Genomic DNA, 13,218 nt, shown 5'->3' with positions numbered 1-13,218 from the left:
GACCCGCACCGCACGGGTGTTTGGGCGAGTGGACATGAGGAGAGCCACGAGTCAGGCCGAGTAGAAAAGGACGCACAGAATCCGCGAAGTTACGGAATCCCTGCTTCCGTGCGTCCCCCCTCCGAGATGAGCAGCATCAGAACATCCCAGGACCCTGACGAATCCAGCCCGCTGCTCCGGCGCGGCGAGCGCGACGTCGGGCCCTCGTCGTCGTCGTCGAACGGCTCGACGTTCGTGGACGACTCACCCAGCGTCGCCGCCACAGACCTGCCCGATACGGCAACTCCGGCCCCGCCCTTCGGCCCGCTCTTCGCGTCTCTTGCCTTCGACTCTTTCCCCGGTGGGCGTCTAACTTCCTCTCCCGCTCGTCGTCCGCCCGAGCGTGCTCGCTGACAACGACCACCCAGTCATCCTCTCGTATGTCCTACAGAACTCCATCCAGACCGTCTCCGTGCTCGTCGCCGGCAGACTCGGCCCCGACGAGCTGTCGGCTGCCGCATTCGCCCTGATGCTGGCCATGGTCGGTACGTGCCCTCCTGCGGTCTTGAACGTGCTCGGTCTCCTGAGGTGCGCACCGCATTGACCTTTGCAGCAGGCTGGTGCGTCGCCCTCGGTGGTACCACTGCGCTCGACACCCTCGGCTCCCAGGCATTCACCGGCGGAGACCGTGCCGCGGTGTCGGTCCACTTCCAACGCTGCCTCATCCTGCTCTGGCTGCTCTTCGTCCCGGTCGCGTTCCTGTGGACATTTATCGAACCCGTCCTGCTCGCCCTCGGCCAGGAAGAGAGGCTCAGCTATGACGTGCAGCGCTTCCTGCGCGTCTTGATCGTAGGCGCACCAGGCTATATCGGCTTCGAGAGCGTCAAGAAGTATCTCCAGTGTCAGGGTACGCCTTCTCCTTCGATGCTACTCCGGAGAATACGCACTTATCTCAACAGGCATAATGAGGGCGTCAACATATGTCCTCCTGATGGTCGCTCCTGTCAACTTGGCGCTCAACATCTTCTTCATCCACTACACACCTCTCGGTTTGCTCGGATCACCAGCTGCTATATCCGTCACCTACTGGCTCTGTTTCTCCCTGTTATGCCTCTATACATACCTGTCGCCTGCCCATCGCCGCAATCAGACCTGGATCGGGATCCGTCTCGCCACCGTCTTCGACATCAGGAGCTGTGCCGACTTCCTCAAGCTCGCGATCCCCGGCATTTTTATGGTAGGAACAGAATGGCAAGTCGATCGATGTATCACGATCCGCCGTGACCTCTGGTCCGATTGACTTGTCGCAGGGCTGCGTTTGAAATCGTCGCACTAGCAGCCGGGCGGTTGGGCTCTCTATCGCTCGCCGCCCAGTCCGTGATTATGACCACCGACCAAAGTCCGTACATCCTTTACGCCTAAGCTACCCCATTCGATTGACACTGTCACCAGTCCTCAACACGATACCGTTCGGAATCGGTTAGTCGCGTGCATTTGCATCCGCCCGCTTCTAGCTCAATCGCGCTGACCGATGAAATAGGCGTGGCTGCCTCCGCACGAGTCGGGAATCTGATCGGGGCACGAGATGCGGCTGGTGCGAAACGCGCGAGCCATGCATCTGCGTTCCTCAGCGTCGTCGTGGGATCTGTCGTCATGACCGTCATGCTAGCTACACGGAACGTGAGCGTGTTATCCCATGCGCCAGTCATCTGCCGCCTCATCCGTTCCGCAGGTCTTCGGCTTCCTCTTCAGTGACGATGTGGACGTAGTCGCGCTCGTGAGCAGCGTTATGCCCTTCGTGGCTTCCTTCCAGGTACGACGTCATCCGCTGGATTCGTGGAACCATCCACATGTTTACGTTTGCAGATCGCGGATGGTGTAGCTGGTTCGTGCGGCGGCGTCCTTCGGGGACAAGGTGAGCAGCCCGCGTCCGAGTGAACGAAATGTCAATCTGACGCGGTTTGTCTGTCAGGGCGTCAGCACCTTGGGGCTATCTTCAACCTCGTGGCCTACTATGTCCTTGCATTGCCCCTCGGCGTCACGCTTGCCTTCCACCCACGGACACACATGGGCTTGCAGGGTCTCTGGCTGGGTACGACATGCCAATCTCGTACATCAGAGTTGATTAACCTTATGGACTCCCTTAGGCCAAGTGGTGGCGTTGTTTATCGTCGGCCTCGGCGAGTACGCCGTCGTATGGCTGGGCACCGACTGGGACAAGGAGATTCAGTATAGCATCGAGCGCAACCGAGAAGAAGCGAAGCGCCGCCAGCTCCACGATGGCTACGAAGAGCTGTAGCGTTCCGGGCAGAGATTTCCTCAGATATCAGACATGTCATATGTTATTGGTTAACCACTATGCGTGCCTTGCTTCGCAGATACAATTCCCGATGTAGTCACCAAGTATGCCAAACACGAAATGTGTTCCTTTTTTCAGTGCACGACGACTGCGGTCAGGTCTCGGCGATCGCGCTGCCGGAGATACTTGGCTTAGGCAGACAAGTTGGCCGGTCGCTGATATGCACAACCATAGGCAATTCCAAGTATCCGTTCATGACTCAACTTGAAGGTTTGGGGCGTCTCCTATTCGTGGTATCGCAATTCAAATGAGTCTAGGAACATTGGTGTATCGCCCGCTTCAGTTGGTTTTGGATTCCGGATCGTTCTGGAACTTGTTCCGATCGGAGCTGTGGGCCTGCAGAAAACTATGGTCGGAATCGATGGTGCAGTGCAATCGGACAATGGAGTATTTGTCGCTTGGTTGACCTCCAAATAGACGCTCGTCAGTGAGTTGTGCGTCTCTCTTCTTTCCCTTCTCCCCTTGGGTCGCGTCACCAGCTGGCCTTCACATTTGAACGTCGATGTGTTGGGTTCACCAGCTTCAGTAGGCTGGAGGCATCGTCGCCTTGCCTTGCCTTGCCTTGATGACCCAAGAAACCGCGCTCTGACTCACAGTGAGCGGGATCATGGCTAATCATGGCCATTCTTGAGCGTTCGCGATCATTCTCGGACATTTTCGTACTAACGCGTCTCTCCTACTGTGGCCTGGACCTCCGTGTAGAGGCAGTGTACCGAATCCCGATCTGCTCGGGAATCCTGTGCTCACCCTAGGTATTTATCCATGCTGCGCTCGATTCTCGGTTTGAGCTACCAGCGATCATATCCATGTCTTCCGCCAGTGCAAACGAGACACAACCTCTGTTAGAAGGGGAGAGGTCGACGAGTCCACTACCGCCTTCCCGCACTTCGACGCTACTTTTTGAACCGGAAGCCGGCCCGGCGTCAGCCGTAGGAAGCGGAGAGCCTCTCGCGCTGGGCCTCCTTCTCAAGTCGCTCCTGGTTGACTCCATACCTGGTGCGTTGCGTGATGGCTTGCCAATATGTGGTATTGTGGCGCTAATTACCTCAACACAAGTTACGCTCTCGTATGTTCTGCAGAACTCGATACAAACCGTGTCCGTCCTGGTCGTCGGACGACTGGGTCCCCATGAGCTGTCCGTGGCGGCATTCTCGTTTATGCTGGCAACGATAGGTGAGATTGTTTCCCGTTTGTTGTTGCAATCGACCACATACCCCGGGCCAGGCTCAGTTTCATCACAGGATGGTGCGTTGCGCTAGGAGGAACTACGGCTCTAGACACCCTGGGCTCGCAGGCGTACACCGGAGGAGACCCGAAGTCTCTTTCGGTCCATTTCCAGAGGTGCCTGATCCTTCTCTGGTTGCTGTTCATTCCAGTCGGCTTTCTGTGGGCCAACCTGGAGCCTATTCTATTGTTCCTCGGTCAACAGCCGGACTTGAGTCGCGACGTACAGCGGTTCATGAGCATGCTATTGCTCGGCGCACCCGGATACATTGGTTTTGAGAGCCTCAAGAAGTATCTTCAATGTCAAGGTACTCTACTGTGTCGACCGCTATGTGGACGAATTACTGATGGTACACCATGTACGTCACAGGGATTATGCGAGCCTCGACCATCGTGCTCATCTTGATCTCTCCCATAAACCTGATCCTTAATGTGTTCTTCGTACACTATACGCCTCTTGGTCTCCTAGGCTCACCGGCTGCTATCTCTGTCACTTTGACTTTGTGCTTCCTCTTCCTGGGAATCTTCGCATACTTCTCGCCCGCTCATCGCGCGAACAACACATGGGTCACTGCAAACATCACTACCGTATTGAACGCGAGGAGCTGTATACAGTTCCTCAGCTTGGCGATCCCTGGGATCTTAATGGTTGGAACGGAATGGTATGTCAATCAGTTTCGAGGCCTTGACATGAAGCTCCATGTGACGTGTCGTTCCAAAGGGCTGCTTTCGAGATAGTTGCGCTTGCTGCAGGGCACCTAGGCCCTTTACCACTTGCTGCGCAGTCAGTCATCATGACTGCAGATCAAGGTGAGTCATTGTACAATGTGCGTCCGTTTGTCATTCCCAGATACTGAAAAATTTCAGTCTTGAACAACATACCCTTCGGAATCGGTGAGTACGCATTATTTGTCAATGCAACGGTGCTTCAACTTTTCCGTAGGTGTCGCGGCCTCTACGCGTGTGGGGAGTCTTATCGGGGGTCGCCACGCACAGGGCGCGAAGCAGGCTAGCCACGCCTCTGCGTTGCTCAGTTCCATAATAGGGCTCTTGATCATGATAGTCCTGCTCGCCTGCAGAAACGTACGTATTTTGTTTGAATATGGGATGCGCGACCAAGCGAGCTTATCGTCATGACCGCGTGCCAGGTTTTTGGCTACGTATTCAGCGAAGATGAAGAGGTCATTCGTAGGGTGAGTAAGGTGATGCCGTTAGTTGCCTCGTTCCAGGTACGTGTTCCCATGGTATCATTCGGTACCGGTGCCGATGATCTACGAACATGCGTTATCAGATATGGGATTGTCTCGCTGGCTCGTGCGGAGGTGTTCTGCGTGGACTGGGTACGCTGAAAACTCCTCAGGCGCGCGGGTGCTAAGATGGATCAATCTATAGGACGACAACACCTCGGTGCGATGTTCAATCTCATCGCATACTATGTCCTTGCGCTGCCGATGGGAATCGCGCTGGCGTTCCTTCCCCAGATGCAGCTTGGGCTACAAGGTCTATGGATAGGTCAGTTGGCGACGTAATACGTATTGCACACACGACCGAGCTGACCTTTGTTTTGTTGGTGGTTACAGGACAAGTCGTGGCCCTTACCATCATTGCGCTGGGCGAGTATGCTTTCATATGGCTCGCTATTGACTGGGAGAGAGAGGTGCAACTCTGCATTGAACAAAACGAAGCGGAAGCAAAACGCCTGCGCGTCCACGATTAACACGCAAATCAAATCAACTAGAGCGGGTGTAGTCGAGGAAGTAGTTGGGCTAATCGGACATCAATTGCTGTACCAGCGACCGCACCACCACCGCACCTCCGTTCGTTCAGGTCACTTGGTCGAGCCAATTGACTGCAAGCGATGCGCGGTACCAATGAAAATACAGACGTGTATACAGATTGCGCGATACAGCTGCCCTTTGAAGCGCCATATGCAGATGTGGCGATAGCCGTCGGGTGGGGAGCACATGCCTCGTACGGCGCACTGCAGGCCTGCTCGCAGATTAGGAATGCTGGGTGTCACAGCTTGGAGACTGAAGCTCGTACGTCTCTTCTCGTACGCTTCTGTGTCTTGTATGATTTCTCGTAATCGTTCCTGAATCTATAGAACCAATCCGTATTGCGGGCACCCGTGTGGTAAGGATGCCCTTCTTCTGACGGCCTTTGACACCGGAGGTAGCACTCGGAAGATCAACGTGATCCAGCTGTGGTGTCGTCTAGCCCGGGCTTGATCGTCATATCTTCACGTGGGAGGCGGCGGGCTACTAACTGACATACAGCCTGTCATTTAACCTACCATAGCGTGACCAGAGGCAGGTTAGTCCGTACATCCAATGAGCGTCATCTTCTCTGCTCACAATTGGCTGCCGTCAGGTGTAGCGGTCAACTATGCACGAATTCTCTCGAAATCGAATCCATCTATTCGGTCAAAAATCAGTGTACTTGTGACACGGCAATGCTTTCTCCGCAACAACGAGCATGAAGGGGGCGAACATACGGCGAGTAGGCCATGAAACGGCCGACCTAGCGCTCCGTCTGCACCTAAGACTCGTCTCTTCTACCGGATGACTTGTCCAGCCGACGAGCGGGACTAGCAAAGTTTGCTGACGTCCGCCTCGGACTCGGAGGTTCGGATTGGAAAATCATCTACAATGTCGTAAGTCTGTGTCCCGAACCAAGTCGTGCCCCGCCTCATGTGCTCACTTACGGCCACCCTTCGCACGCGGTCTTATGCGGTATAATCTCACTCGCCTTCCAATGACGTCTACGTCGTTCACAGACGCACGATCTGCGCGCTAAGCGATGCGTTCGGGCGGCGTCACAGTGCCGGGGGAAGCCATGAGATAGAGTAATTAGCCCGGGTTCGTAGTGCTTCGAGGCATGTCCGCCCCTGGGCTTGCAGACGGTGCCGCAGTGCATACATTCGCGCCTCGCAGAGACGCGTAATACACCGGCGTGCCGTGCCTCAGGAATATGGTAGGGGAACTCATGTGCACCGCAGCTTCGGCGACTAGCGTGAACGGGCGTGGGTGGGCGACAGAACCGGAACACGCCTTGTACACGCTCACCAGTTACTATCTGCACAAGACTCGCTTTTGTTGCGATCGCAGACAGGAGTAGGAATACATTACAGGGGATGTACAGAGAAACTCACGATTTGCTTGGATTCTGTCTATGATGGATGGGGGACAAGATAATATCACGCCGGTCATAAGTTCAGCGGAAGTTGCTGAAAGATCAGTCAATGTCAAAAACAACCAGCATGCGTGAGTGGGTTCAGCTTCATCCACCCGTAAATACCCATTGCGATTGAACAAAGTTGCATTGGTTGCAAGCTCATCATCGGACGAGGGCCATATAATCTCCCGTGCCCTCACGCGTCGTAGACCATGACACACGAACCTACATGCATGGTATGGTAAGCAAACTAGTTATGAGCGACGTCGCGATCACTCACCGCAATGGCGCCGGCAACGTCGCCCGCTTTCCTAGTGAAGACACTGAAGCTCAAGATGTCATTCGACGTTGAGCAACTAAACCGCGAATAGTAGGTCCTATAGGGCACCGGGACTCCTTGCATAGTGTCGGGTGTAAGTATATCGCGAAGGGTGCCTACGTCTGCGGACACCGCCGGGGATGGGACGCGTCTCTCAAAAAGGCATTTGCGTTGCACCAACCAATCGGCGTCCCTGGTCAGTGTGATGGCCGGGCGGCTGCCAGTCCATCAGCCAGTCCTCGACCTTCCTCGACGTTGACCACCTCTTTGCTATACCATGACTCTCGCCGTCCAAGTATCCGCCTTCGAAGCCGCACCACGCTACGATGTGATAGTCTCCAGCCAAATTACAGGAGAATCATCACCCAGACGGCAAGCGCAAGACCATACCCTCGACGACCTTCCCACTCAGGTGCACCACGGCAGAACGTGCAATCATGAATGCGTCACAGCGCGCCGCTGAAGCAGGACACCTGATGACGCTTCTCCGAACAAGGCTATGCTCGTACTCCCGTCTAGTATGTTCTCAAGCCCACTGGTGACTGCATCGTGCACCGCGCACCACTCAATCGCACCTAGCTGGGACGCGGGCACGGCGTCGTCTCGCCGTAGTGACGTCTCGTCGAGGATGCGGGGTCGCTACTAGTAGCCTGAGTGCTTGGCTTGGTACGTACATCCTACCCCCAAGCTCCGTACCCACTGCCGTAAAGGTAGGAGTAGGCATGAGTGTGTCCGTTCCATGATCTCCCCCCGATGCGTGCAAGTGGGCGAGCCATTGTCAACTCGTGGTCGTGACTCACTGGGGATGGTGAGGCATGTACTGTGTGCGTGTCTCGCCGTGCGTGCTGACCGGAACTCTCAGACTACTTACCAGGTATACGGTGTTCCGTCAGCGCGCCCTAACTGCCGCACGGCGTGACGATCGAGAACGTCCTCGCACCTGCCTACCCTGGCCTGCTGTCGAGCACATGAACGGACATGGGCACGGACCTCAGTTTTAGCTCACGAAGCGACGATCATGAGTCGGTGTAGCATGTATCATGGATGGCCGGAGAAGGTGTGGCGGTGCCCATCCATGACCATCATGACGTACCCATGATCCTTCGTGTATCCTCTTCTCTTCCTCAAACTGCATCGCCGTCCACAGACTACGTCCCAAGTTCCACTTCCGCGTGGATTGCAGACCACCTGGTACGCAATCCCATTGATCATAGCGGTCGCAGCGCGTCTCGAGCGAACAAGTCCCAAAAGGTCTGCTCGTAATAGTGATGGGGTGTGCACAATTATGTACATTGTGTCAAGACTACTAGACGTAGCTAGTGTACGCTGCTCATTAGATGCGTGAGTGTCCGATGTGTACGGTACAAGAGTTCAGAGACAAGGAGAGCAACGACAGCGACGACGGTATGGAGGTATTATGGCCAGCGGCCAACTAGTCCGGGGTTATGGTGGGCGTAGCTAGTGTACAACACAGTCCGTTTCGTTCAGTGTCAGTCATGGTTCGAGGGTTCGTTTCGATGTCCTTTCGCGAGCGGGTCTCGCGCATGGGCCAAGGCCGTTTTGCGTATCATAGAGGTCGCGTTTACGCGACGTTGATCGTCTGGTTGGCTGTGTCCGTGTACGGGTAGGGACCCGCCTACAAACCACACGTCAGCACTGCACGCACAACACTGCCCCATCAATGACCAATAACTCACCCCGAGCAACGCAAAGTGCGTCGCGGTCAGGATCGCCTGGCCGCTCTGGAAGCTCGTCGGCACGGTGACGGTGAAGTTCTGGTACGGGTACCACTCGTCGGGGTGGTAAACCGGCGCCCAGGAAGAGGTGAGGAGCACGGAGCCGAGGGCCTCGGTGGGGTCGACCGCGTCGCATCCGCCGGTGTAGCCCGTGCAGGACTTGAGGCAGATGGCGATGCCGACCTCGGTCGAGCCTGTGAGCGAGTCCTGTTGGGTGGTGTAAGCGAATGTGTGGAAGACGAGGAGAAGGTGAAACGGTGGATGGAGGTCGGACCGGAGCAGGACAAAGGGAGGAGTGAAAGGAGGCGTGGCCGAGACACGAGTGGGGCACGTACCGGCTTGATGACCTGCACGGTGATGTTGTCACCAGGGTTCACGGTCACCAACGCCTCGGGCAGCGCGATGTTGATGTTCTGCGCGGCAGCCGCGAGGGCGAGGGCGCCGCAGACAAGGAGGGACTTCACAGAGGCGAACATCATGAAATAGCGGCGAGGGGTGGAGGGATTGGCGGGGCAGGGGAAATAAGAGAGGGGTTGTGGGGGGTGAGGAGCGGTCGGACGCTGGGGGTGGATCACTTATATAGCCTTTTGGCGAGGAGGAGGGGCCCCGATTGCCGCGCGGTGGCTGCGACCAGGTTGAGGCCGATCGGGCGACCCGTCGCCGCCTCCTGGCATCAGCCCGTCCGCAGTTCATTTTGCGCGGACGGTCGTCCCGCGGCGTGACACTGACACTGACAGTTCGATGGGCCGCCGGTGCTGACTTACGTACTGGCCACGGTGACGAGACGGTGCCTGGCTGGCCTCTCGCGGGGTGCAGAGGCTGGAGGGGAGGCGGCCTGCGCAGGCCGTGGAGGGCGGGTCAACGCAGGGCCAGTGGCGGACGCAGAATCGTCGGCGCGTCTGGAACGGGTCGAAGAAGCGGACGAACGAGGCGAGTACAACGTGTGTGCCCATTTCGCGAATCCGGAGGGCGAAGGCCGCACGCGTGGATCATCCGCCCATCGAGCACAGGTGGTGTAATTCCGGGCATCTCGCGCTCTCTGGATGACGGACTGTAGCGGACTTGGCTGCAGCGAGATGAAGACGTTCGCGCACCGCTCGCGGGCATGAACCTCCTCCGTGGCACCGCTCCTCTCTCCCTCTGGGGCGTTCTATGGCGAGGATGGAGGACGGGTTGCCGGCAGCTGGGGAGGATGACGTCTGGAGGCGAAGGAGCCGAGGGAGACCCGCCCGGTGACCGTCCGACTGCACTGCTTTCGAGTCCCAGTTCCGGGGCGCGTCCCCGCTAGTCCTTTTTGGGCCCCGCCACGGTCCTCGGGCCCTTGCACGTGATGGAGACGCGTCGCTGGGAAACGCGTCTGGCGGCGTGTGTGAGGTCGCTGCGCAGCGCGTCGCTCGACGTCCGAGCCTGTCCACCAAGCCCTCTTAGTCGACACCCTCCATCTTCCTCAAGAACACTAGTCCTCCTGACTATCCTTCGCCCGCCCCGGAACGTCCTGCTCGAAAAGCAGACCGCGCGCCCGAAATGTCGGGCTTCCTCGGTGTGCTGTTCATGTCCGTCCTGCTCGCCGCAGCCTCTTTCGGCATCGGCGTCCTCCCGCTCTCCTTCGCATTCTCAAGTGAGCCGTCTGCCCGTCTCCTGTAATAGTGTCATGCTGACGTGCTGTACGCCGCCATTGCGCGCCCATATTACACACAGAACCTGCGCTGGCCAAGCTCTCCGCGCTCGGCACAGGCCTCCTCCTCGGCGCAGCATTGGGCGTCATCATCCCCGAGTGAGCCGCCCTTCATCTCGCCAGTCCAATAATGCAGCTCACCGGCCTCGTTCCCCTCACTCAGAGGCGTCGAGACGCTCGCCGAGTCGTCTTCCTCATCCTCCTCCGGCCACGCGGAGCTACCAACGACCGCGATCGCACTTTCCCTCCTCGGAGGCTTCACCTTCATGCTCCTCGTCGAGCAGTTTCTCTCGCCGCATTCGCATACTTCGCCCGCGCTGCCCACCTCCCCGCCGCATACGCGGAAGCCCTCGCTCGCCGACGGCCCGAGCACGGTCGAGTTCGACGCCGAGCTCGAGCTCTCCCAGCTTGAACGCGCGGAGGGGATCGCGTTCGGCTCGGGCGACGGCGGTGCCGCCGCGAGGAGGGTGCACAGACGGAGCGATAGCGTGTCTGGCGATGGGGAGGGCAAGGCGCGCGCGGTGCCACTTACGCTTGGGCTCGTGATGCACGCATTGGCGGACGGGCTGGCGCTGGGCTCGTCTGCGCTCTCTGGGACGGCGGAGGGCGGTGTGGGTGCGGGAGAGGCGGGGTCGGTGGTGCCTTCGGGGTTGTCGCTTGTGGTGTTCTTTGCGCTGGTGATACACAAGGGTAAGTCTTCGTTCTTGGGTCCGGTCGGTCAGTCGGTGATCGCACTAATCTGGTCTCTCATTTACTTTTGCGACGTGGTACTCCCGTATGCGACCGCCACCATCAACGCCCACCGCCACCCATCCATTCTTACTGGCTCCGTCCACCAACCGCAATCTGACTATTCCACCGCGTCTCTCATGACCACCCAAATCTGATGTTGTCCCGATTACACCATCCTCCCATCTCCCTCCCTCTCTCTCCCCCATCCGGATCCGATTACCCAGCTCCGACCGCCCTCGCACTCACAACCTCCCTTCTGTCCACGTCCCTCTCGCGCACGGACTGCAAGCGGCACATCGCTGCGTTCAGCCTCTCAACGCCCCTAGGCGCGCTCGCGTCCTACGCGCTCCTCTCATGGTTCGGCGTCGGCGACACCGCAGTGGGGGCGGGGCGGGTACCGGGGGTCGCCATGCTCGTCTCGGTGAGTGCAGTTCGTTCATCTTCGGATCCGGATCCGGGGAGCTTGGAGCGCGCCTTGCTGACGGCGCGAGTGGCAGGGCGGGACTTTCCTGTACGTCGCGACCGTCCTCCGGCCTGGGCACGCGGAGGAGGGTGATGTCGGGCACAAGACGAGGACGGCGTGCACCCTGCTGGGGATGTTCGTGCCTGTGGCGATCGGCGCGTTCGTGGGGCATGACCACGGGCGCGGTGCGTAGCCTCCGCGTGTGGGTGGCGTGGTCCGTGTTTGCACGAGGTTCGTGGTCGTCCTTGGTTTTTGGGTGGAGGGCTCTGTGGTCAAGCGTGAGGCCGTTCCGGGGTGGTGCGCGTCCTGACTTTCGGGCGATTCCTTGGAGACCATCGTCCCATTCGTGAACGGCGCGGAGTTCTTCACGAACTCGGGCGGTCGTCCGGATTTTTTACGTACGTGTCTGGGCTCTCCGGACGCGTGTACGCAGGACCGCGTACGTGCTCGCTCTAGCACAGTCCGATGCAACGCCCGGTGGCTGGTTATGTGCGCGCTGCCCCGGCTGGGTCGGGCAGAAAGACATCGTGTATGTGGTCATTTCATGCTCGCTCTTGTATTGTATCTGTGCGGAATGCTAGTTGGACGGCATGATGAGAGCGGGACGCAATCGCTCCGGGGATGCTACCTATCCGTAGCCTTGACGCGTTTTCGGGGGCTACTCGACGGTGCACACCCCGTTCCATACGGTTCCATCTGGAGACACCCGCCTCGGAGTAAGGTGACTCGCGTAGGTAGGCTGGCGGACGCGAGCCCTCTAGCTTATGCACGAATCGCTTCATCAACCGTGCTATGCTCGCAGTTAGCGATTTGCAGAGATGGGGGACAATCAGTGTAGGACGTCGTATCGCGTGGACACATACCGCGGATTGACAAATGTAGGTGACACCTACATCTTCCGACGGGTACAGAAGGAAAGAATGATTTCCTATCGTCTTCATCCCTAAGCTCTTTTGCAAGATGCACCCTGATCATAAGCTTACGAACGCGTTGCTGGAGGCTGTAAGCAGTGATCACGTAGTCCTCTCTTGTCACCGTCTCTCACTACACGCGGTCGATACAGCGGTGACGTTCAGTTCCTTCATTTTTGCTCGTCAACTTTCCAGCTTCCAGTTCGAGACGTAGTCGTACTGCTTCTGCAGTTCCTACGATGCGCTCTCTGTTACGAAACTTGCGAAGATCAGTCGGTCGCGCCCACCGGGCACCCCACTACAGCGTCGGGCTTCGCTGCTCTCGCGGAAAAGCGGAGGGATGCGTCTGCTTTCTGCGTCGTGTACTGTGCGAGCGTGCAGGGACTCTGAGCTCAGCTGCAGGTCCTCTAAACAGCATTGGAGAAGAACGAGCGGTATTCTGCGCGACGAGATCGCTCGAGTCTCATCCAGTTCACACCAATCCCCGAGCGAGTGGAAGCTCACAGAGTCACAGTACAAGTGAAACAGCCAATGACGGCTCTATGGCAACTAAAAGTGAGCAGCCTCGTTTCGGGTCACAGGCGTGACAGATCGTGATTCAGATCTTACAGATCGTGATCTTATCTTACCATATCAGGCATGCAAT

The 13,218-nt window shown here is 57.8% G+C and overlaps 4 protein-coding genes across 4 annotated transcripts; 3 read left to right on the top strand and 1 right to left on the bottom strand.

Annotated features, from left to right (window-relative positions):
* The first annotated feature begins 345 nt into the window (after window positions 1–345).
* Window positions 346–2,418, top strand: C8Q71DRAFT_739637 (MOP flippase). The gene is made up of 10 exons (XM_047922716.1): window positions 346–524; window positions 593–886; window positions 939–1,230; window positions 1,290–1,378; window positions 1,432–1,458; window positions 1,520–1,659; window positions 1,712–1,792; window positions 1,846–1,894; window positions 1,952–2,071; window positions 2,127–2,418. The coding sequence occupies exons 1-10, from the start codon at window positions 509–511 to the stop codon at window positions 2,276–2,278; spliced, it is 1,260 nt and encodes a 419-aa protein (XP_047783248.1). The 5' UTR covers window positions 346–508; the 3' UTR covers window positions 2,279–2,418.
* A 726-nt stretch (window positions 2,419–3,144) lies between these two features.
* On the top strand, window positions 3,145–5,279 carry C8Q71DRAFT_854296 (MATE efflux family protein; the record flags this gene model as incomplete). Its single annotated transcript, XM_047927024.1, has 11 exons — window positions 3,145–3,334; window positions 3,395–3,526; window positions 3,580–3,870; window positions 3,933–4,224; window positions 4,284–4,372; window positions 4,430–4,456; window positions 4,506–4,645; window positions 4,711–4,791; window positions 4,854–4,902; window positions 4,955–5,074; window positions 5,143–5,279. The coding sequence occupies 11 exons, from the start codon at window positions 3,145–3,147 to the stop codon at window positions 5,277–5,279; spliced, it is 1,548 nt and encodes a 515-aa protein (XP_047783247.1).
* Window positions 5,280–8,637: 3,358 nt separating this feature from the next.
* On the bottom strand, window positions 8,638–9,267 carry C8Q71DRAFT_854295 (uncharacterized protein; the record flags this gene model as incomplete). The annotated part of the gene is made up of 3 exons (XM_047927023.1): window positions 8,638–8,691; window positions 8,753–8,998; window positions 9,127–9,267. The coding sequence occupies 3 exons, from the start codon at window positions 9,265–9,267 to the stop codon at window positions 8,638–8,640; spliced, it is 441 nt and encodes a 146-aa protein (XP_047783246.1).
* Window positions 9,268–10,089: 822 nt separating this feature from the next.
* Window positions 10,090–12,029, top strand: C8Q71DRAFT_356005 (Zinc/iron permease). Its single transcript, XM_047918043.1, has 5 exons — window positions 10,090–10,409; window positions 10,490–10,565; window positions 10,630–11,156; window positions 11,423–11,619; window positions 11,696–12,029. The coding sequence occupies exons 1-5, from the start codon at window positions 10,316–10,318 to the stop codon at window positions 11,852–11,854; spliced, it is 1,053 nt and encodes a 350-aa protein (XP_047783245.1). The 5' UTR covers window positions 10,090–10,315; the 3' UTR covers window positions 11,855–12,029.
* Window positions 12,030–13,218: the final 1,189 nt, after the last annotated feature.

Source organism: Rhodofomes roseus (assembly GCF_022264815.1).
Source record: "Rhodofomes roseus strain CIRM-BRFM 1785 chromosome Unknown C8Q71scaffold_3, whole genome shotgun sequence".
In the NCBI taxonomy this organism is placed as follows: Eukaryota; Fungi; Basidiomycota; class Agaricomycetes; order Polyporales; family Fomitopsidaceae; genus Rhodofomes; species Rhodofomes roseus.
This window is presented reverse-complemented; position numbering and strand designations above follow the sequence as displayed.

Coding starts and splice junctions, on each gene's coding strand:
- C8Q71DRAFT_739637 (XM_047922716.1), top strand. Junction 1,459..1,519: donor CACGATACCGTTCGGAATCG/GTTAGTCGCGTG, acceptor CCGATGAAATAG/GCGTGGCTGCCTCCGCACGA. Junction 2,072..2,126: donor CTTGCAGGGTCTCTGGCTGG/GTACGACATGCC, acceptor GGACTCCCTTAG/GCCAAGTGGTGGCGTTGTTT.
- C8Q71DRAFT_356005 (XM_047918043.1), top strand. CDS start 10,316: ATGTCGGGCTTCCTCGGTGTGCTGTTCATGTCCGTCCTGCTCGCCGCA. Junction 10,410..10,489: donor GCTCTCCTTCGCATTCTCAA/GTGAGCCGTCTG, acceptor TATTACACACAG/AACCTGCGCTGGCCAAGCTC. Junction 10,566..10,629: donor TTGGGCGTCATCATCCCCGA/GTGAGCCGCCCT, acceptor CCCCTCACTCAG/AGGCGTCGAGACGCTCGCCG.